Source organism: Pelophylax lessonae (genome assembly GCF_965119305.1).
Source record: "Pelophylax lessonae genome assembly, chromosome: 6".
NCBI classification, from domain to species: domain Eukaryota; kingdom Metazoa; phylum Chordata; class Amphibia; order Anura; family Ranidae; genus Pelophylax; species Pelophylax lessonae.
The window spans coordinates 69,719,213-69,742,361 of NC_138773.1; the positions used below are offsets into that span (position 1 = coordinate 69,719,213).

General features: G+C 44.1%; 1 protein-coding gene across 4 annotated transcripts in view; it reads left to right on the plus strand.

The window, feature by feature from the left end:
* Positions 1-1,561: 1,561 nt before the first annotated feature.
* The window catches only part of ANKS3 (ankyrin repeat and sterile alpha motif domain containing 3), a 39,849-nt gene continuing 18,261 nt past the window's right edge, over positions 1,562-23,149 (plus strand). Inside the window, exons 1-8 of one of the 4 annotated variants that reach the window (XM_082261854.1) lie at positions 1,562-1,742; positions 3,760-3,958; positions 6,753-6,874; positions 6,970-7,051; positions 9,215-9,350; positions 11,918-12,073; positions 17,139-17,273; positions 20,771-20,904. In XM_082261854.1, the coding sequence (XP_082117980.1) occupies positions 1,582-1,742; positions 3,760-3,958; positions 6,753-6,874; positions 6,970-7,051; positions 9,215-9,350; positions 11,918-12,073; positions 17,139-17,273; positions 20,771-20,904 (1,125 nt within the window). In that variant the 5' untranslated portion in view covers positions 1,562-1,581. The remainder of the gene's footprint in view (positions 1,743-3,759; positions 3,959-6,752; positions 6,875-6,969; positions 7,052-9,214; positions 9,351-11,917; positions 12,074-17,138; positions 17,274-20,770; positions 20,905-23,149) is intronic. The other 3 variants (XM_082261856.1, XM_082261855.1, XM_082261857.1) reach the window with 3 other exon arrangements.

Here is a 23,149-nt window from a genome sequence, read left to right on the forward strand (position 1 = left end):
CTTTCAACCTTTCCCTTACCTTTCAACCTTTCCCTTACCTTTCAACCTTTCCCTTACCTTTCAACCTTTCCCTTACCTTTCAACCTTTCCCTTACCTTTCAACCTTTCCCTTACCTTTCAACCTTTCCCTTACCTTTCAACCTTTCCCTTACCTTTCAACCTTCCAACCTTCCCCTTCCCTTCCAACCTTTCCAACCTTACCTTTCAACCTTTCCAACCTTACCTTTCAACCTTTCCAACCTTACCTTTCAACCTTTCCAACCTTACCTTTCAACCTTTCCAACCTTACCTTTCAACCTTTCCAACCTTACCTTTCAACCTTTCCAACCTTACCTTTCAACCTTTCCAACCTTACCTTTCAACCTTTCCAACCTTACCTTTCAACCTTTCCAACCTTACCTTTCAACCTTTCCAACCTTACCTTTCAACCTTTCCAACCTTACCTTTCAACCTTTCCAACCTTACCTTTCAACCTTACCCTTTCCCTTACCTTTCAACCTTCCCCTTTCCCTTACCTTTCAACCTTCCCCTTTCCCTTACCTTTCAACCTTCCCCTTTCCCTTACCTTTCAACCTTCCCCTTTCCCTTACCTTTCAACCTTCCCCTTTCCCTTACCTTCCAACCTCCTTCCTTCCACCTTCTCTATCTTCTCGGCACCTGTGCAGCTGGTGCAGCGGTCTTGGGATTTGAAAGCCCCGCTCTTCTTTCTTTGGGGCTCCCAGGACTAATCGGAGCAATTTCTGATTCTTTTTGACCCATCAGAATCACTCTGAACTCTCCCAGGAACCCTAAGGAAATACCAGGAAGAAAAGCAGAGCTTTTAAATCCCCAGACTGCTGCACCAGCTGTGTTCACCTAAGCACCCATGGAGGTAAGTGGTGAGGTTGTAGGATGTTCGCTCACACTTTTTAATTTTTTGAATAAAGGTGAACTGGCACTTTCAGCTATTCTGTTGCTGGAGACTTGCATGATCCCTAGTCTGATATGACCCTAAGGCTTCTTTTACATGGAGTGGTAAAAACGGGCAGCTGATCTGCCTTTTTACCGCCCATCTACCAGCGGACATGGTGCTGCTTAAGTGAGTACATATAGCCGCAGCCTAGATGTGTTGCATTGCAGTCCGACAGCTTCAACACATGGCAAGTTTGACAGGTGACAAAGTCTGTCAAACTCTCATGTAAGTGAATGGGACAGTGCTGGAAGTACAGTGTTTAGTTTCGCTGTTGCCCTGCAATGCATAATCAGCCCAAAAAAAAAGGCAAGCAGTTTCACCTCCTTTCAGTGTCCCGGGAAAAGAGATCCATTGCAGATCACTTTTTCAGGGGTGTGTTACTGCTTACTCCAGATAAACACTATTCTGTTTTCATGGGATTCTGGAATTTTGCATAGGAGTGTCCATACTAAATGCTGCTCCTTTCTAATATACTCAGCTGCTGCTGATTTTCACTCCGCAGTATCTTGTCCAACAAAACAGTTACGTGTAACTCGTTTGTATTGCTGGGATTTATGGCCTTGCTTGCATTCCTTTTACTTACTTTCTTTTGTTACCCGTCACAGGATAGATCAACTGGTTTTGGCACGATGGCGAGTGAGCTCAGTGATGAATCCAGTGAGACGGAGATGTTGAGCCGCAGTCTGTCCATATGGTACGGGGAGCCGTTGGATGGACAAGAGTTGCCTTTGGATCTTCACACAGCGGCTTCTATAGGACAGTACGAGGTTGTTCAGCACTGTGTGCGCAGGTAAGAATAACATGCTGTTGTAATCAATCTGTCCTGATCTTGGCCTGAGCGTGTGATGGAAAACTACATAAGCCTTAGTTACCTGGTAATAAACACCTCTAAAAATGGCCAGTAGATCTAGAGACATCTGCTATTGCAGTGCTTTCTACCTACCTAGGTATATCAAAGACTGTGTGTCTGGCATCACTCTTGATCAGGGGTAGGCAAAGCCAGGACTCCAGCCGTTATAGAACTACAAGCCCCATGAGGAATTTGAAGACCCTTGACAGCCAAAGGCATGACCCCCTGAGGCATGATGGGCTTTGTAGTTTCACCACTGCTGGACTGCCAAGGTTGACGACTCCTGCTCTAGAATGTGGTTGGTTGGCAGTGATGAGTAGGAGGCCAATGTAAGGCCGGCCATACACGGTGCAAATTTCTTTGGTTGCCAGAAAGAAATTTGCATGATTCCCCGATCAACTCAGACAGTGCTGACATGGGAATCTCTCTTGCCGAGCCATTGTCTGCTCCTGGTGGAGGAAGCCGCCCCCACCGGGAGAGGGCAGTAATTGTCGCTAGCGGCTATAGCAGCCGCTAGCAATAATCCATAAGAGAATCCGACAGGCTAGTTGTACCCAAGCTGGTCGATCAATCAACTTGGTACATTCAGCCTACCGATTATGGGTTCAAATCTCATTAACGTTTTGAACCATGTATGACCGACCTAAAGGGATATCAGAGCTGCCTTCATCCATATAACATAGGAAAACCTTTTTCCATGTCTTTCTCTCTTCTTATTATCCTCAGCAGTTTTTTATTTTGTACATCATTCAAGTAACTTGTGCTAAATAGAAATGATGATTTCAGAGCTGCAGGTATTGCCTTCTTTAACTAAGAAGTAAAAACCTTTTTGTTTTTTTAATCACAAGATTGTCCTTTCAGGTAAACTTACCACTATAACAAAGAACATGCTCTCCCGCAAATTATCAGGGAGACTGGAAAACCATGATCTGGTCCAGATGCCTTTGAATTGTAGCAAAATATCCTCTAATTCAATGAAGCCGCCTACTCCGTAACATCAATTGCAACAATTCTTTATTGGCTACATGGCAGGATACAGCAGTAACATGCTAACGTGTTTCGACTAAAGCCTTACTCATAGCACCTATGAGTAAGGCTTTGGCCGAAACTCGTTGGCATGTTGCTGCTGTATTCTGCCATGTAGCCAGAAAATAATTCTTGCAGTGGATGGTATGGAAGTAGCTGGCTTCATTTTATTGGAGAAACTTACCACTATGGGGTGTACGTTTAGTTTAGTTTTCTCTCAGTTCACTTCTCAGAGAAAAAATATCTCCTCTGGTACCCAGTTTAGAAGGCGGAGAACTTCACTTCTCACAGGGTGATCAGAGGATCAACTTCCTCTGGATCAACTGCGGGTATAGGAATGTGTATATGGGATTGTATGGTTGGGTTTTCAATACTGTTTTTTTTTTTTTGGTTGAACCAGATGGACTTTTTTTAAACCTGACTAACTATGTAACTATGATTGATTGCTGATCTTGCAGCAATCCCTGAAATCTGTTGGTTATTTTTTTTTAATACAAACTAATAGAATATTTTGGATTTTTTTATTCTTTGGTTTGGTGCACCTTGCACTTGTGCATCCTGGTAGGAAAAGGACTGCTACAGAACTGCCTCCACTATGTTGATAGTGTTTCTGATAGCGTTCCAGACTTTGGGGAAAATGCACATCGCCGTGCTGTAGGTGGGACATACCTTCAGCTCAGGATTTGGGACTATAGTCGTGTCTCTTATAAGCAGTGTGAGCACTCTGACACTGACCTCTGCCTGCCTGCCTGCGCTCTGGTGCTCATTTTGGACAGAGAAGCATTCTTACTTGATGCAATTGGGCATTAGCCTGGTAATGTGCATGGAAATGAAGAGGTTATTTGGCTGTGGAATGTCACATGCTTCGTGCTTCTATTTTAAAGTGTAAGCTTGTCCTATCACTAAAAAGAGCCCTCTTGTTTACCCACAGAAGGGATGTGGACCTGAACCAGAAGAACCTGGGTGGATGGACACCACTCATGTATGCTGCTTACATTGGTCACGATGCAGTGGTGAGCCTCCTCCTGGAAGCCAGGGTAGATGTGAACTGCAGGACCTCCAGTGGACAGACCCCTCTGATGCTAGCGGCCAGCTGTGGGAATGAGAAGGTGGCTTATTTTCTGATACAGGTAAGACCAGCTGAATATGACAAGATATGCCCAAGGCTTAATCCCTTCCTTTAACCACTTGACCTCCAGATGATTTACCCTCTTTCATGACCAGCCCACTTTTTTGCAATACGGCTCTGCGTTACTTTAACTGACAATCATGCAGCGCTGTACCCAAAAAAAGTTTGTCCCCCCCGCATTTTTTTTTTTTTTTTGCGCTATAAGCAAGACTGACCATTTTGAAAGAAAACCAACAATATTTTTTACTTTCTGCTAAAAAATATATCCAATAAAAAAAAAAATGAAAGTGCAATTTCTTCGTAAATTTAGGCCAATATGTATTCTGCTACATATTTGTGGTTAAAAAAAATCTCAATAAGTGTATTTTGATTGGTTTGCACTGAAATGTTTATTTTTTATACTAGTAATGACGGCGATTAGCGACTTATAGCGGAGGGCAATTGGATACTAACTCACACTTTGAAACCAGTGACACTAATACAATGATCAGTGCTAAAAATATGCACTGTCACTATACTAATGTCACTGGCTGGAAAGGGGTTAAACATCTAGGGTAATCAAGGGCTTAACTTTGAGCCTAAGTGAGCTTAACCAGTGTTTTTGTGTGCTGCTTTTACTGAGGAATGTGATAGATTTTATTCTCTGCTTTGCAGGGACACAAAATCTATCTTTTTACCCCTGTTAGAACAGAGCTCTGCATTCCTTACATAGGCAAAGCTCCATTCTGCCTCTGCCAGACGATCAGTGGGTGCCAGTGGAGTAATCAGAGCAGAAGCGGTGCGCCCACCCCCTAGGTGTCATACAGGTGTATATATATATAATATATATATATATCTACTGTACCTTCTCAACACCTATTGATCTTCTAGGCTAGGGGTCTCCAAACTTTCTAAACAAAGGGTCTGGTTTTGGTGGTGGGGGGGGGGGGGCAGACAGTGTCTAATGTCAGCGGAAGAAATAGTGCCCCATTATTGGTTTTAGTGGGAGGAATAGTGCCCAATTATTAGTGTCAGTGGGAGGAATAGTGCCCTATCATTGGTGGTAGAGGAATATTACCCTATTATTTGTCACTGGCGTCAGTGGGGTGTAAAATATGCTTCATTATTGGTGGGAGAAATAGTGCCCCATCATTGGTATTAGTGGGGGAAATGGTGCCCCATTATTGGTGTTGGTGGGAGGAATCGTGCCCCATCATTGGTGATGGAGGAATATTACCCTATTATTGGTCACTGGCGTCATTGGGGTGTAAAATATGCTTCATTATTGGTGGGAGGAATAGTGCCCCATTATTGCTGTTGGTGCGAGGAATAGTGCCCCATTATTGGTGTTGGTGGGAGGTATAGTGCCCCATGGTTGGTGTTGGTGTGAGGTATAGTGCCCCATCGTTGGTGTCAGTGGGAGGTATAGTGCCCCATCGTTGGTGTCAGTGGGAGGTATAGTCCCCCAAGGGCTGGATAAAGGCAATCAAAGGGCCAAATCGGGCCCCTGGTGCACAGTTTAGAGGCTGCTGTTCTAGACAACCTCCATCACAATTATATGGCAACTGGTTAAAAATAGTTTATTACCAATAGGATTTCCTGTTTCTCTGTGAATCTGAGAAGAGGAATATAACTCTATAAGAGAAATTGTCCTCTGTAGATCCTGCTTTTCTATGATCTTCTCTGACCATTCTCACCTTTGTGGCTCTCCACTCCTCCAGTTAAATTGCCCATTACTCTACACTTTATTTGGCTCAAGGTAAATGTAAATCGGTCTATTATGGATTTAGTGTTTTCCACTTATCCCTAATGAAGTAGGGTGTAGCTTGTACTAAAAAATGAACTGCTATTGCAAATAAAAAAGTAAAACATTTTTTGAGTTGTTAAATTTTTCTTTTTTTTTGTTTGTTTTTTTTTTTATTTATTTTTTTACTTTTGTGAGCGATTACGATCTGCAAATTCCTGACCCTTGGCACCATGAATTTACAGGGTTTCTGACATTGTATGTCACTCATCACTGGTGACTCTCCTGTTTTCACGAAGAAGACCAAAAATACATTATTGTGAATTTAGCTAGATCAGTCATTCTATCTGCTGACTGACATACTGTACAGAACGGGTGAGCTGGCTGTTAGTTTAAAGCATTGGAGCTGTCAGTGAAAAATAAATGACTCTTTAGGTACTGCCTATAGATCCTATAAACCTCATTATTGTAAGGAAACTGCAAGAAAAAAAAATCAAAGGAAAAAAATTCCAGATACTGAACAGTGACCTTTTGTATAACATTTTGTTTAGTGATAATGAGAAAAGTGTAGTAATTACTGGTGTAGACAACCTAGAAGAAAATAATTGATCTATAATCATTTAAAGTGTCCCTATCAGGTGGTCAAAACAAAAAAAAGTACCCTAGAACTTCATGTTGTAGTAGAGCCCCCCCCCCCCCCCCCCCACCAATTTGGATCCACATGACCCCTACAGCCCTATTGTGTCTTGCAATGTCTAGGCATTAGCAGGAAGGAACCACAGCAACCAATGGGAGGGGGGACCTGCTATACAACAAGCCTGAGACATTGTGTCAGACAGACTGGCATTGAGAGCTCTCTACAGAGTAGTTTTAGCACATGATTTCGGTATGTAAAAAGCTGTTTTCTTCACTGGTTAGCTCTTTTGCAATATTATTATTATTATTATTATTATTATTATTATTATTATTAACTTGGAAGAAGAAATTGTAAGTAAGAATGGATGAGCATTATTTTCGATCTTGGTGACAAGCTGCCCTTTAATATTTTTGTTGTGTTTTTCTACCATTGAAGCATGGGGCTGATATGGAGGCGAGGGATGCTCGTGGTTGGACGGCTCTGTTTCACTGCACTAGTGCCGGGCACCAGCGGCTGTTGCGATTCCTACTGGAGAATGGGGCCAATGCAGATGTCAAGTAAGAAGGAGGCTGTACAATCGGGTTGCATGGTATTTAGTTTATTTTTACTTCCTGTGTGCCTGTAACATTGGCATTCTGTTGGATCCTTCCAGGGAGCCGGTATACGGGTTCACTCCGCTCATGGAGGCTGCAGCCTCAGGACACGAGATTATAGTGCAGCATCTACTGAACCATGTAAGTCTTCCTATCTACAGTGTACATATGTAATGCAATACACTATATAAAATAAGGAAAGGTTAAGACTTTGACAGTCAGTTAAATCTGAACTCCAGCAGGTTTGTAATCTGAATTACTGCAGCTGTGTATTAATAAATCATTAAATGCATTTTTTTTTTTTTTTTTTATGCAATAAGTGTAAAATACCTGAATTTCACTTATCAACCTCTTGCATTTCCCTGTACTGCAGAACACTGGGGGAGAGGGAATGGACAGCCCTGCCAGCCAATCAAGTGTGCCGCTTGCAGATGTGTTAACAAATTTGCTTAGGAGGAGACAGGATGAGGGAGCAGAAAGATGACCTCATTAATGCGCTGCTGTTTCACTGTCCAGTACAGTAAAGTACAGAGACATGTTACCTCTTTTTTTTTTTAATGGTAACAAAGAAAGTGATTTTTATCCACCTGGCTGTGCTGTGTAGCAGAGCTGTGTAAATGTCAGAACTGCATGGACGGAAATACTAATCCTTTTGGCATAAGAAACCGCTCCCATATGTCTATTTTGTCCGGTGTAGCTGAATGCATGCATACATACATACATACATACATACATACATACATACATACAGGGCTTGCCCAAGACATTGTGCTGCCTGGGTCCAAGAATTAAATCCTGCCCCCCCCCCCCTCCCAAAAAAAAAAAGAAATCATGCCCACTAAAAGGCCCCCACATCCATTATTTTATATCATGACAAATTTAATTTTAGTTTTAATTATCAGGAAGTCAGATTTACATGCAACAGCACCTTGTCTATATGCAAAATTATGACCTACCACCATGTTACTGCTCTTCCATCTTGGCGCCCTAGGGCATCCATGGGTGCAGTGTTTCTCAGCACAGTGGGCCCCCCACCCTAAGACGGGGGCAGGCTAGGGTAATATAAAGACAGTCTATGGTCGTAAATGGACAGGATAGGGCAGTATAACGGCAGACTAGGGTAGTATAATGGCAAGCTAGGGCTGTAAAGTGGTTTTTGAGCATGACCGGTTATGCAACATTTGTCCATCCTGCAGATCCGCAGCCACTACTAGAAGAAATGATGGACGCCCTCTGTGTCCTGTCACACAGAGCTAACTTATATTGTCTCTGTTGCTCTCTCCCAGTGTTCCCACAGTCTTCAGTTCCTAGCCTCACGCGTGCACCAGAGCAAACAAAGGCAGGCTGGGCGCGAGGCCGGCAGCACCCCCTCCTCCAGTTTCCCCCAATAGAATTGCCAGCCTCGGAAGCTGCTCCTGAACATCGGCTGCTGGTGGAGCTAGTGGGGAAGGGATCTTTCATTACTCGGTCTCCTGTGGGTACCACCCCACCCCTTCCCCCGGCAACTTGCATACCTGACCTCTTTATTTGTGCTCGAGTGTTTAACAGCCAGTGTTAGACTGTGTGCAAGCACCCTCACACCCGGCAACTATGAGTAGGCATGTTGAGGGTGGCCTTTTTACAGGGTAGCGGAGCGGGCCTGGGGGGGGGGGGGGGGTTGTTATCCTGCCCCTCCCATCCCAGTCCGCCCCAGGATGACACCCAAAACTGCTGTAAAAATAACAAAAAATGTGGGCGTCAATTTGCCACCCTTCTTTAAGTGCCGCCTGGGTCCAATAGACCCAGTGGGACCCATGCTAGGGCCCGCCCTACATACATACATACATACATACATAGCACTTTCTGAAAATACACATCAATTTCCTTTTTTTAGAGAAATTTTCCTGGTTAAAGTAAATTTGTCCAGAGACGGCGAGTGTGCATGTACTACTCATGTCACACTAGGGATCCCTGGAAGACTTTTCCAGGGTGTCACTCCCTTGTTGGCTGGACCAGCAAGGTGTTGTTCCATTGCTGCTTCTGCGCTGCATTTCCACAAGCAAGCCATGCTATAAAAGGTGAGTACTCTATTTAGCAATGCTGTAGCTGGTAAGTTGTTGCCAGCGACAGGAGTTCTAGTTTTTTTCTGAGCCTAAAAAAAATAGGCAGACCTACATCCTGACAATATATAGCAGAAGTGGAGCAATAGAGAGACTGTTTTTGTTGCTGAATACCAATGTATTGTGATGTTGTGAGGTCTGCTTTCCTCTTACATGTAATGTGTGTAGTGTATGCTATATATATTTCTTTTGTTTTTTTTGGTAGGGGGTGAAGGTGATGGAGGCAGACCATAATGGAGATACAGCTCGAATGCTGGCAGCAAGATTTGGTCATTCAAGGATCGTGTCTCTATTAGACTCCTATCGCATCCGAGGGTCCCGACTCCATAGCAAGGGATCAGGTTAATTAGTATCTATTGGTTATAAATAGCAATATTGTTTCACCATATTGGTGCAGTTCCCCTTGAGTGTAATGAAAGCTAGTTCTTAATGCCCGTACACACGATAAGAAGATCTGTAGGGAAAATTCATCCGACGACTGATCTGCCGATTTTCGGATTGTTAGTATGGTGCTTTCGACAGCCAACTCCGAATTTTCGGCTGACGAAATCCTGATGTGCAGGCTATAAAATTTTTGTTGTCCGTAACACAACGTCCGATTTTCGTCTCATTAGTACAGATTTCGACGGAAAAAAATCTTAAGAGCAAGACTAGGCATACTCAGAGAGAAAGAACACATACAAAGCAATCCAACACATGACATCACTTCTGAAGTAGAATTTTGTCGTACGGGAAAATTCGTATGAAAATAACCTCTTCACTTTCCACATCAGACTAGCATGCCACAAAAAAACGGACGACAGATTGTTCGATAATCTTATCGTGTGTACGGGGCTTTATTCTCACGTCAATAGGCATTAAAAAGAAACTGAATTCGGGAAGTTGTAGCCAATAAAGGTACAAAGCGGAGGACTAGTTACTAGTACTGCTTGTAGTCCCCCGGCTGCGGAACTTTCCCCCATTACGCATTTACTAGGCCTTGTTCTGCACGGTGTGTGGAGGCGGCCTCTTGATAGAAGCAGGGCTTTGCTTCCTCGTCAAAATCTCCTCCAGCAAATGGAGTAGTGACATCACCACATCTCCCTTCAGATCTGCTATGAGCAGAAGTCCGAGGCCTTACTGCAGATATTCAGCTATGAGGCTGTAGGTACAGGGCTGCCTAGACATAATCTTACCAGTAAGTAAATTGTTGTTAATCAAGAAGGATAGAAAACAAAAGCTAAAATGATCAGGGTACTGCTTAGGCACAGTTAAAGTGGTTCTAACGCCTTAAGGTTTTTCACCTTCATGCATTCTATGCATGAAGGTGAAAAACCTTTTTATGCTGCAGTTCCCCCCCTCCAGACCTCCCCTTTTCCTTACCTGAGCCCATCTGATCCCGCAATGTGCACAAATGCAGTGGCTCCGCCGCTGTCTCTCCTCATTGGACAGATTGATAGCAGCGAGAGCGATTGGCTTCTGCTGCTGTCAGTCAAATTCGGTGACATGGGAGTAGGCCAAGTCCCACTGTCTGTGTCAATGGCCGCAGCAGCGGGACTCGGGAGCAAGCATGCATGGGTGTCCCCAGAGAAAGCAGCTTTCCCAGGGGGCACCCAATGAAGAGGAGGAGCCAGGAGCACCGGCGGGGGACCCCAGAAGAGGATCAGGGCTGCTCTGTGCAAAACCATTACACGGAGCAGGTAAGTATAGGCATGTTTGTTTTTATAAAAAAAAAAAAACAAAGCTTTATAACCACTTTAACATTTCTAGAGGTTTTATAGAACGAAGCATCTATTCTCTTTTAGAGTTTAGTTTCTCTTTAACCCCTCCCTTCCAAAAGTCCCTATATTAACCACTTCTGGACCAGAAGGTTTTACCCCCTTACTGACCAGGCCTTTTTTTGTGATACGGCACTGCCGTACTTTAACTGACAATTGCACGTCTTGTGACGCTGTACCCAAATAAAATTGTAGGCCCTTTTTTTCCTTCAAATAGCGCTTTCTTTTAGTGGTGTTTGATCACCTCTGCGGTTTTTATTTTTTACGAGATTTTTTTTTTTTTTTTTTTTTTCGGACCTCTAACTGATTTTTTTTTTTGGGGGACCTGTGACACTTTTATATAGTAATCAGTGCTAAAATAAATGCAGTTACTGTACTAATGATACTGGCAAGGAAGGGGTTAACATCAGGGGCGATCAAAGGATTAAGTGTGTCCCTAGGGGGGTGGTTACTAACTGTGGAGGGGGGGCGGGTTTGCACTGATTGGGGAAATACAGGAAAACAAGATCTCCATCTTGTCCCCTTGCAGAACGATGATCTGCCTTCGTTACATAGGTAGATCGTCATTTTGCCTCCCCCAGGGGCGATTGCGGGTGGATGGTGGACCCGTTGATTGACGTCACTACTAGCTAATCATGGCGCCATCTAGAGGCTGTTGAGTGAAACAACGTACAGGTACACAATCTAGTGGCTGTTGAGCGAACAACGTACAGGTACATAGTTTTGCGCAATAGTGATGCTTTCCCGCAGTATATATATGGCGAAAAAACTTTTTTTCTTTTTCTTTTTTCAATAAAGTGGTGAAGGTGTTACACCATCTGCAAGTTTTTACTGCCATTTGGGACTCTAAGGGGAATCCCTTAAGAAGGCTTTCATGTATTGCATGGAAAGAGGGGGAGTACACAAAGGTCAGATGGAGATCAGGCATTTTAGGAGGCTGAACTGAGACCTCATGGTGGGAAAACAATTAGTGGCTTAGATAAGAGTCGTTAAGGGTGAAACAGCTGTAGGGCTTTGGAGACCGTGACAGACGCTGGGGCTGATTGCATATAAGCGTATTTTACAGGTATGACTGATTTAAATTGGATTTGTGTTTTTTTTTTTTTTTTTTTTTTTTTTTTTTTTTTTTACTAAAATTTCCCGTGTTTCAGCCCATCAAGAAGATCTCAGCTCCTCTGATGAGTCGTCTTCCACCCCTTACCGGCCGAGACCACAGAGGAAGACCAAAGGTCCTAGCATTCATGATGGGCCCCAAGCCTTGGCAAAGATAACTGGCGGAGGAGGTGCACATGGTCGGCCTGGATATGGTGTGTAGATAATAGAAACAGGCTGGGTATGAATTTAGCATAATCCAGGCTGCTGATGTTTCTGTATAGAGCAGTGCTTCGATAGGTCCTTTGGATTTCAATTCTTCAAGTAACGGGCATTTTTCTGGGCACTTTAAAATGAAGTGCATCTTAAGGCCTATTCACACCAGATGCAGTGGGATGTGATTTTTTAACCACTTAAGCCCCGGAAGATTTTACCCCCTTCCTGACCAGGGGGTTTTTTGCGAGGTTTTTTTTTTTTTTTTTTTTACTGCGTGACAACGGACAATTGCGCGGTCGTGCGACGCTGTACCTAAACAAATTTGACGTCCTTTTTTTTTCCCCACAAACAGAGCTTTCTTTTGGTGGTATTTGATCACCTGTGCGATTTTTTTTTTTTTTTTTTTTTTTTTTTTTTTTTTTTTTTGTGGGACTGTGACATTGCGACGGACAGATCGGACCCTTGACATTACTGCAGTAATCAGTGCTATATATATGCACTGTTACTGTGAAAATGACACTGTAAAAATGACACTGGCAGGGAAGGGGTTAACTGTATTGGAGAGGGAGGGGTTAAGTGTGTCCTAGGGGCGTGTTTCGAACTGTGATGGGACATGGCTACTAGTGTAAAAACAGAGATCAACGGTCCTACATAGTAGAACCGTCTGATCTCCATTTTTACACAGGGGAGAATGACAGGCGGCTTGTTTACATTAGCCGCCTGCCTTTCTCCCTTCCCGGCGAACGATCGCGACTGACTTGTTAGGGAACGAGTCTCGCCCGCTATTGGCTCACAAGCCAGTGACAGGCTAGTGACGTACCGGTACGTCACTGTGACTGGCCGGGGCTGACCGCTGCAGTATATGTACTTGCGGCGGTTGGCAAGTGGTTAAATACATTCTCATGAGATTTTTGAATACATTCTCACTGCAGAGACAGTCCAAACCCAATGTTGGCTAACTAGCAAAGTTCACCCCACTGCTTTGCAGTGCAGTGAAAATAAAGTATGGCAAGCTGCATTTTTTTTTCGTAGTGCAATTGCACATTAACGCAACCCATGTACACACAACTCTGGGAACAAAAAACAAATTTGGTTCCTTTTGATGACTTGTCCTTCCCCATGCTAAAAATGCTTAGAAAAAATGCACTGCAAACGCATGCACATATCAAAAGTAGCCCAACATATATAAAAAAAACAAAGTAGCCCAACATATATAATGAAACAAAATCAGCTTTGACTGCATTACTCTTCAACACCTTCCCGCAGACTTGCTGCACTGTGATCCAGCTTCTGTTCTGTTCTCTTCTGAGATAAATGATGCCCAGTGTCACCTGACCCACGCCTTTTTGAGCACACCTCCCGGTGGTGCGTCATTACATTTTTCTTTAGCTTTCCTTCCAGGAGTGTCGGATATTTGTGTCCCCCACCACAGGCTGCAGTGTAGAAACATAGGAATAGAAGGTATGGGGGGTATTCCTGCTTGGAATGTTGTAAGCAATTGAAAGTTGATAAGGTTAAGCTTTATAAGGTGACTTCTTCCTTTTTTTTTTTTTTTTTTTTTTTTTGTATTATATACACTGAACAAAATTATAAACGCAACACTTGTTTTTGCCCCCATTTTTCATGGGCGGAACTCAAAGATCTAAGACTTTTTTTCTATGTACACAAAGGGCCTATTTCTCACAAATCTGTCTAAGGCCCCTTTCACACGAACGATCTGATCAGATCCACCTGTCAGTTTTTTAGGCGGATCTGATCGGGTCCTCCATGCATCCCTATGGGGCAGCGGATGTCAGCAGAGACATGTCTGCTGACACCCGCTGCCATCCGCATCCGATCCTGTCCGTGAAATCCGGATGGATGGAAACCGCATTTTCCATACGTCCAGGGGATCGGATCGGATGAGAGTGGACAGGCGGTCCGTTCTCATCCGATTTCCCCCATAGAGAGCAGTGGGGCTCTGACACAGAGCGCAGAGGGAGCTGTCACCTGCCTGCTCAGCAGGGATCGGCGGATCAATCCCCCGCTGAGCAGAGAACAGAGCGCACCGGAACAGCGGATTGTGTGAAAGGAGCCTTGGAGCCGGTTCACACTGCCACGACTTGTCAGGCGACTTGGTCGCTTGACAAGTAGCGCTCCATTCTGTGCAATGTAGCGCTCCATTCTGTGCAATGTAGCGCTGCATTCTGTGCAATGGAACCATTCTAATCAGAGCAACTCAAGTCGCTCCGACTTAGAAAAAGGTTCCTGCACTACTTCTGGAGCGACTCGCATTGACTTCTATTATGAGAAGTCGTTTGCAAGCCGTGATGAAGTCGTGCTGCACGGGCGACTTCAAAGTCGCCCTGGTGTGAACTGACTCTTAATCTGTGTTAGTGATCACTTCCCCTTTGCCGAGATAATGCATCCACCTCACAGGTGTGGCATATCAAGATGCTGATTATACGCATGATTATTGCACAGGCGTGCCTTAGGCTGGCCACAATAAAAGGCCACTCTAAAATGTGCAGTTTTATCACACAGCACAATGCCACAGATGTCGCATGTTTTGAGGGAGCGTGCAATCGGCATGCTGACTGCAGGAATGTCCACCAGAGCTGTTACCTGTGTATTGAATGTTCATTTCTCTACCATAAGCCTTCTCCAAAGACGTTTCAGAGAATTTGGCAGTACATCCAACCGGCCTAATAACCAATGACCACCTCCACAGCCAGCATCTTCACCTCCAAGATCGTCTGGGACCAGCCACCCGGACAGCTGCTGCAACAATCAGTTTGCATAACCAAAGAATTTCTGCACAAACTGTCAGAAACCGTCTCAGAGAAGGTCATCTGCATGCTCGTCGTCCTCATCGGGGCCTCGACCTGACTGCAGTTCGTTGTAACCGACTTGAGTGGGCAGATGCTCACATTCGATGGCGTCTGGCACTTTGGAGAGGTGTTCTCTTCATGGATGAATCCCCATTTTCTTAGATCTTTGAGTTCAGCTCCTACAAAATGGAGGCAAAAACAAATGTGTTTATAATTTGGTTCAGTATATATAATATAAAATTTGTAGCAGTGGGACCCTGTGCCCGTGAAATGGGCATGCTGATTATCCAGGTGTGAGCTGGCTTTCTAATAGCCCAGAGCTAGAGCTCAGGTCTCTACGCCACAGACAGGAGGTCTGTGCATGGGAGTCAGAAGGACTTTCACCCTCTCCAGAAGTCAGAGAGGCTGCATGGGGCAGCCAGAGCTTGCATGTCTGCAGGAGGCAGATTTAATTGTGACGAAGCAGCAAGAAGCTGATCATGAGTAAGCTATGAGAGAGCTGAACTCTAAGGAACTCTTTTGGTCTGAGGAGCAGACCTAAGGCCTAGGCTTGAGGCCTGAAGCAGCCGTGTGGCAAGAGAGTAAACCAGGAGGCTGAAGTGTTCTGAATGTGGAAGTTACAGTAATGGTGGAACCCCCCCCCCCCTGCATGGGCTACTGATGTCTTTTGTGAACTTTTCCCTTATTAAAAAAAAAAACAAGTGGGTTACCATGCCCTTAAAAATATAGTTTTTTGTTCTGGCGCACTAATTGAAAATGCACCTACTGCTTGAGTCTGATCACCCCAATCCTAATATAAAATATATTATATGTTCTGCAGGGTTACCCCATCATAGTTGCCCATGTACCATAGTAGGACAGTTACGGCCTGCTCTTTGCTGTCATCCCCTCAGGACAACAGTCCTCTCCCTCCATGGCTGCACCTGGGCTGATAGGTTTTAAAGCAGTTTGTATACCGCTGGGCTTTTTTTTTCTCCTGCAAGGTAAAATCATAATGCGCTAATATGCATCGTATACTAGCACATTCTGTGACACTTGCCTTAAAAAAATCTGTTCCAGCGCCAGGATATTAGCACGGGAGCCACTTCCATCTTCACCTGTCTTGCTTCTGGGTTTGCGGGCTCTGTCTCTGTGACTGTCAGGAGCACAGGAGCTGCCACTCACGGCATAGGGCTCAGAAGAAACGGCACGGGTGGCTGTTCCTTGTGAAGGGCATGCGCAGTGATTTCACTGGCTGCATGGAATGTAGATATCTCCTAAACACTGCATGTAGGCTTACCTATAGGTAATAGTCAGATAAGGAAGTTTACTTCCTCTTTAAAGACTTCTAAAGGAGCATCGCCTGAGCATCTTTCTTGTTGAAATACAGCCTTATTCAAGTCTGAGGGCTTACTGGGCAGTCTGTCATTAAATAAACCAGTATTTGCAAATGCATTTATTTTCATAGATCACAGGTGTCAAACACAAGGCCCGCGGGCCGAATGTGGCCCCCTAGGCCATTTTATGTGGCCCTCGCACCTCTCCTGCAGCTTTCAGCACCCCCTTGTCTCTACCCCCACCTTGTCTGTGTAGTCAGCAGCAGAGAGGACAGAACTCCTTTGCCAGATCCTGCACTCCTCTGTGCAGCTGCAGAAAGGCTCGTCTTTGCCCACCCCCTTCTCAACAATCCGCAGCAGAGAGGAGGGCAGAACTCCTCCTACAGATCCTGCACCTCTCTGTGCAGCCCCAACACCACCTTGCCTTTGCCTCCCCTGGTCTCAGCATTCAGCAGACTCTGGAAGCTGACACCAGCCCTCCTCTGGTTCTTCTCCAGACCATGCACTTCTTCCCAGATCCACCCACATCTTCTTCCTGGCAGCAGCACAAGGTAAGGGGATGCATTGTAATGTAAGGAAGGGTGGGGGACTCTTGACTTCTGGTGGTGGTGGGGGGGGGGGGGTCTTGGTTTCTCATATAAGGATGCGTGGGGTGCCATAATGCTGATGCGGCCCGCAATGAAAATGACACCCCGGTCATAGATGGTGTATCTTTAGCAAGTGGAGATGAATTATAATGTATCACTCTGCTTTTAATATCTGTTTTGGTTGAAGTGATTTTTCTTTACTCCAAAATTGATCATATTGTCATTGTGTTTTATGTCATGCAGCATTGACCGCAATTTTACCCCATATTTTATTACACCGTTTTACCCCATGTGTGTATTAGAGGCTGTGCAATTTTCTTATTTTTTTTTTTTTGGTATCGTTCCCTTCAGCACCAGTCCCTCCTCAGGGGTATGTCACTTTTAATGAACTGGATTATGAAGCAGCGGGGTCAGATAATGTGCGCTATCGGGATGTCACTTCCCCTATCAATGACCACGATGTGGAGAGCAACGGGAGCAGCAAAGGTGGGTGCTGATGCAGACCGTAAATGGAAAACTTTACTATTTTAGATAACCACAAATTTTAGCTGTTGTATTGTTTACCTAAAATTACTTTATTTGAATTTGACACTTTCACCTGATTGTGCTCATTATGTAAGACAGGGCTATATATGGAAGGGGCGCTGAGAATATGCCCAAGTTTCCCTTGCCAGTACAGGAGCCGCCAATCAAAAGCACAGCCTCTCATACACAGATTTTAATGGCTCAGTTTTAGGGATGTATTTTTACTATTTGTTGAAAAACTTGAATGGAAGGGAGGTTTGGGGTTACGGATTACTCCAAAATGATAATGGTAATCAATGGGAGGACAAACTTCTTTGCTGAAAATCCTTACAGGAGCAGGCACAAACTAAAGTCCCAAGTCTGTTCTTACCCACAATTTCCCAGGAGTTTTCTGCTACCCAGCATCTATAGGTAGATCATGAGTGTGGGAGGTAAAGGTTCCTTCTCCAGACTAGGACTTCAGGACCGTGCCTTCCAGCAAAATCCCTTAGTAATCTCCTCCAGGCCCAAAGCTTAGCTCCTGTCTCACTAGCTATCTTCCAGGGACAGCAGCCCCAGGAAAACTGGAACCTTCTCTGGAAAGCCCTCCCACAAATTGATCACCTCCCCAGCCACCTTCTGGATGCCTCCTTCCAGGTTATTGGCTAGAGCATGATACATTTTCATGCTGGTCATTTGACTCTCTCTGCCCCCTATACTCTGGAAGCTTCTTTCAGAAGCAGGTTAGAGAAATCAAACATCCAAGCTAAGAATCCCTGACCAGACAAAATCAGTCAATTGCTGCTCCATTGACTACATTGAAGCAAAAAACGAAATAGCCCAGCATACCTGTTTTTAATTGCTGTACTTTTTTGTTTTCTTATGATTTCCAATGTGCTCATTTTGTGTTCAGTCTTTTGTACCTTTTTTTACAATACAATCTTAGTAAAGTTAATTTAGCCTAGTAGCCTATCTAGAGGAGGGTGCGCTACGTACACTCACCGGCCACTTTATTATGTACACCTTGCTAGTACCAGTTTGGACCCCCTTTTGCCTTCAGAACTGCCTTAATTCTTCATGGCATAGATTCAACAAGGTGTTGGAAACATTCCTCAGAACTTTTCGTCCATAGTGACATGATAGAATCATGCAGTTCTTGCAGATCTGTCGGCTGCACATCCATGATGGGAATCTCCCGTTCCACCGCATCCCAAAGGTGCTCTATTGGATGAGATGTGGTGATTGTGGAGGCCATTGGAGTACAGTGACCTCATTGTCATGTTGAAGGAACCAGTGGTGAGAGGATTTGAGCTTTGTGACATGGTGCATCATCCTGCTGGAAGGAGCCATCAGAAGATGGGTACACTGTAGTCATAAAGGGATGGACATGGTTAGCAACAATACTCAGGTAGGCCGTGGTGTTTAAAATGCTCAATTGGTACTAAGGGGTCAAAGTGTGCCAAGAAAATATCCCCCACACCATTACACAACTACCACCAGCCTGAACTGTTGATAAAAGACAGGATGGATCCATGCTTCATGTTTTAGCTAAATTCTGACCCTACCATCTGAATGTCACAGCTGAAATTGAGACTCATCAGACCAGGCAACGTTTTTCCAATCTTCTATTGTCCAGATTTGGAGAGCCTGTGCGAATTGTAGCCTCAATTTCCTGTTCTTAGCTGGCAGGAGTGGCACAAGGTTTGATGTGTTGTGAGTTCAGAGATGGTATTCTGCATACCTTGGTTGTAATGAGTGGTTATTTGAGTTACTGTTGCCTTTCTATCATCTCAAACTGTCTGCCCATTCTCCTCTAACATCAACAAGGCATTTTCATTCACACAACTGCCGCTCACTGGATATTTTCTCTTTTTCGGACCATTCTCTGTAAATCCGAGAGATGGTTGTGTGTGAAAATCCCAGTAGATCAGCAGTTTTTTAAATACTCAGACCAGCCTGTCTGGCACCAACAACCATGCCACGTTCAAAGTCACTTAAATCCCCTTTCTTCCCCATTATTGTGCTCTGTTTGAACTTCAAGTCGTCTTCACCATGTGTAGGTACCTAAAATGCATTGAGCTGCTGCCATGTGATTAACTAATTAGCAATTTGTGTTACCAAGCAATTGAACAGGTGTACCTAATAAAGTGGCGAGTGTGTGTGTGTGTGTGTGTGTATATATATGTGTGTGTGTGTGTGTGTGTGTATGTATGTATGTATGTATATATATATATATATATATATATATATATATATATATATGCTGTTTGTAATAAAAAAACAAAAAAAACTGTATTTAGTAATGCTGACGTTTGCCCTGTTTTTTTTTTTTTTTTGGCACAGTAACATTTTTTTTTTTTTTTAATGATAGGTCAATGTTAAAATGATTGTAAATTCTTTGGTATTTTTATAAAAAAAAAAAAAAAACATACCTCCTCTGTGCAGTTGGTTTTTCACAGGGCAGCCTGGATTCTCCTCTTAGGTCCCTTGTTGCTGCTCCTGTCGAGTGCAAGCATCAAGCAGATTGCTATGGGGGCACCCGAGCCAAGCTGCAGCTCCGTGTGTCCATTCAAACACGAAACTGTGGTTCGGCCCCGCTTCCTCTCTCTCCTTATTGGCTAACTGGCTTTGACAGCCGCGGGAGCCAATGGCGCCACGGCTGTGTCTCAGCCAATCAGGAGGAGGGAGTCCCTGGGCGGCCGAGGGACTAGTAAACATCGCTGGATAGAGAAAGGGCTCAGGTAAGTATTAGGGGGTGCTGGGAAGGCTGCTACACCTAGAAGGTTTTTTATCTTAATGCCGGGGTGTCAAACTCATTTTCATTGCGGGCCGCATCAGCATTATGGTTGCCCTCAAAGGGGCGGTAATATATGTAGGATTAGATGTCCAGAACTCCCCCCCCCCCCCCCACCACCACCATCAGAAGTCGAGAGTCCCCCACCCTTCCTTACATTACAATGCACCCCCTTTCCTTGTGCTGCTGCCAGGAAGAAGATGTGGGTGGATCTGGGAAGAAGTGCAGGGTCTGGAGAAGAACCAGAGGAGGGCTGGTGTCAGCTTTCAGAGTCTGCTGATTGCTGAGACCAGGGGAGGCAAAGGCAAGGTGGTGTTGGGGCTGCACAGAGAGGTGCAGGATCTGTAGGAGGAGTTCTGCCCTCCTCTCTGCTGCGGATTGTTGAGAAGGGGGGCAAAGACCAGCCTTTCTGCAGCTGCACAGAGGAGTGCAGGATTTGGCAAAGGAGTCCTGCCCTCTCTGCTGTCGACTATAGAGACAAGGTGGGGGTAGAGACCAGGGGGGTGCCGAAAGCTGCAGGAGAGGTGCGAAGGCCCCATAAAATATCCTAGGGGGCTGCATTCGGCCCGCGGGCCTTGTGTTTGACACCTGTGTCTTAATGCATAGAATGTATGAAGATTAAAAAAAAAAAAAAAAAACGGCCTTTACAACTCCTTTAATGTTATGACAACATTGTGTTTTTCAGAAGGAGAAGGTGTCGGTAGAACACGGAGCAGTAGCAGTGAAGGCGTGTCTCTGAATACTGGTGTGAGTAGCGAGGCCTCACTTGAGAGCAATGAGGTACGGAGATACGGTCACTACAAGCATGCTCCTATTCTTGTAAGTTCTTTACCCATTGTACAGCCTCAAGTAAGAAGTTCTTCTTTTAATGCTGAATTGGTATATTTTCCAAGAGAGTACATGATGGCTCCGCTGCCCCTGCAGACACTTCAAGGGGGTGTATAGTGGTTTTGTACATGTCCGTACTAAAGATAAAAATCCTCCTTTTTTTTTTTTTTTTTTTTTTTTTTTTTTTTTTTTTTGTCCCATAAATTTGAAACCGCCTGTTTTTAATATTTTGGTTCGTGCTTTTGGGCCAGCAGATGGCGCTTTAGGCTCTGTTTTTTCACAAAGGCATGTCTGGCTCAAATGAAACAGTAGGCCAAATTTTTTTTTTTTTTTTTTTTTTTTAGATGTAAAATCCCTCCCAGAATATTCCAAAATTTCATATTTAGGTCACCATCGACAAGCCATGGCCTAAATATCATAAGATCAATGTTTGCCTGCCTTGTGACTTTCACATACATATATATATTATTGATTTTTGGAGGAAGTTTTACAAGTGCATAGCAATAGACAAAACAAAGAAAAGAAAGCAGTCACACAATGTTTGTATGTAGCAAAGGAGGAGTCCAATGCAATGGAAAAAAAATGCAATCCTCATGAAACAAAATGAACATGTGCCAGCGATTATAGTATGTTTGATGTGAGCTGTGTTTGGTGCGGGTGGCAGCGAGGGAGATATGTTTTTCTTGTCTATTGGAAGATTAAGCTCCCTTTTCACAAGGGGCGGATTCCATTCCAATCAGGAGAGGGATCCGCTCAGTGCTCACAGATCCCCGCTGATCAGTGCAGAGCGGGTGGATGACACTAAGGCCCCTTTCACACGGGTAATCCGACCTGATCAGAAGGTCTAGGAATCACTTGTGACTTGAGACTTGTCCATTTACACCCTCCTACCTCTGGGTCCAATCCAGTCTGCTAGCTAAAAAAAAATGAAAGGGGGTCCATCCTCTTCTGTTTAGGTAGATTGGAGGGCAGTCAGGTGTAAAAACCTGTAAAAATCAAAAATATTTCTGCGCTAAATGAATGTGAATAAGATGATAAAAAAAAAAAAGAAAAAGCTGCTAACCCAGACCCATAGAAAAAAAAGTCCAAACAATAAATATACAAATGTGTAGCGCTAATGCATATACAATTGGCGTGTGAAACCAAAAAATATTAAATAATAACACTCAAAAATGTTGTAAATCCCACTTATGAAAAGCAGTGAAAAAATTCCATAGATGACATATAAAAAAAGTTCTATATTAAAACATTCCAAAGAAAAAAATGGAAATAATGTGCTCAAAAGAATTGAAGAAGATAGCAAAATAGTCCCAATAGAATCCAATAGGACGATCCTTGTATCACCCTTGAGTAATTAATACAATGAGCTGCTTACCAGACCCTTAAGGTCTTCAGGCATATGGACAATAACAGACAGGCAGATATCATAGGTAAAGGATTCATCAGGAATACACTTCTCATATGTAGGGACCAGGCTCCAATGATGGTATATTGGAGAGTTATCATGAGAATATAGCCCATATATGGGCCAAGGAGAAAAGAAAGGGGCACATAGCGTGATACCGTTTAAAAATATGACACTGTTTATTTAAAAATTGCACTTACTAGATAAAAAGGACATGTCAGCATGTAATAGCATAGGCAGAGACAAGGCTGCGGCGTCCCGCAGATACAATGGAGGTTCGGACCGAATGTTGGGGGCGTGGCTTCGTCACGTCTGGAACCACCCGACTAGTTTCGTCATAGGTTGACACGCCCCGGAAGAAGTCAACCTATGACGAAACTAGTTGGGTGGTTCCAGACGTGACGAAGCCACGCCCCCAACATTCGGTCCGAGCCTCCATTGTATCTGCCGGACGCCGCAGCCTTGTTTCTAGTAAGTGCAATTTTTAAATAAACAGTGTCATATTTTTAAACGGTATCACGCTATGTGCCCCTTTCTTTTCTCCTTGGCCCATATATGGGCTATATTCTCATGATAACTCTCCATTATACCATCATTGGAGCCTGGTCCCTACATATGAGAAGTGTATTCCTGATGAATCCTTTACCTATGATATCTGCCTGTCTGTTATTGTCCATATGCCTGAAGACCTTAAGGGTCTGGTAAGCAGCTCATTGTATTAATTACTCACGGGTGATACAAGGATCGTCCTATTGGATTCTATTGGGACTATTTTGCTATCTTCAATTCTTTTTGAGCACATTCACATTATTTCCATTTTTTTCTTTGGAA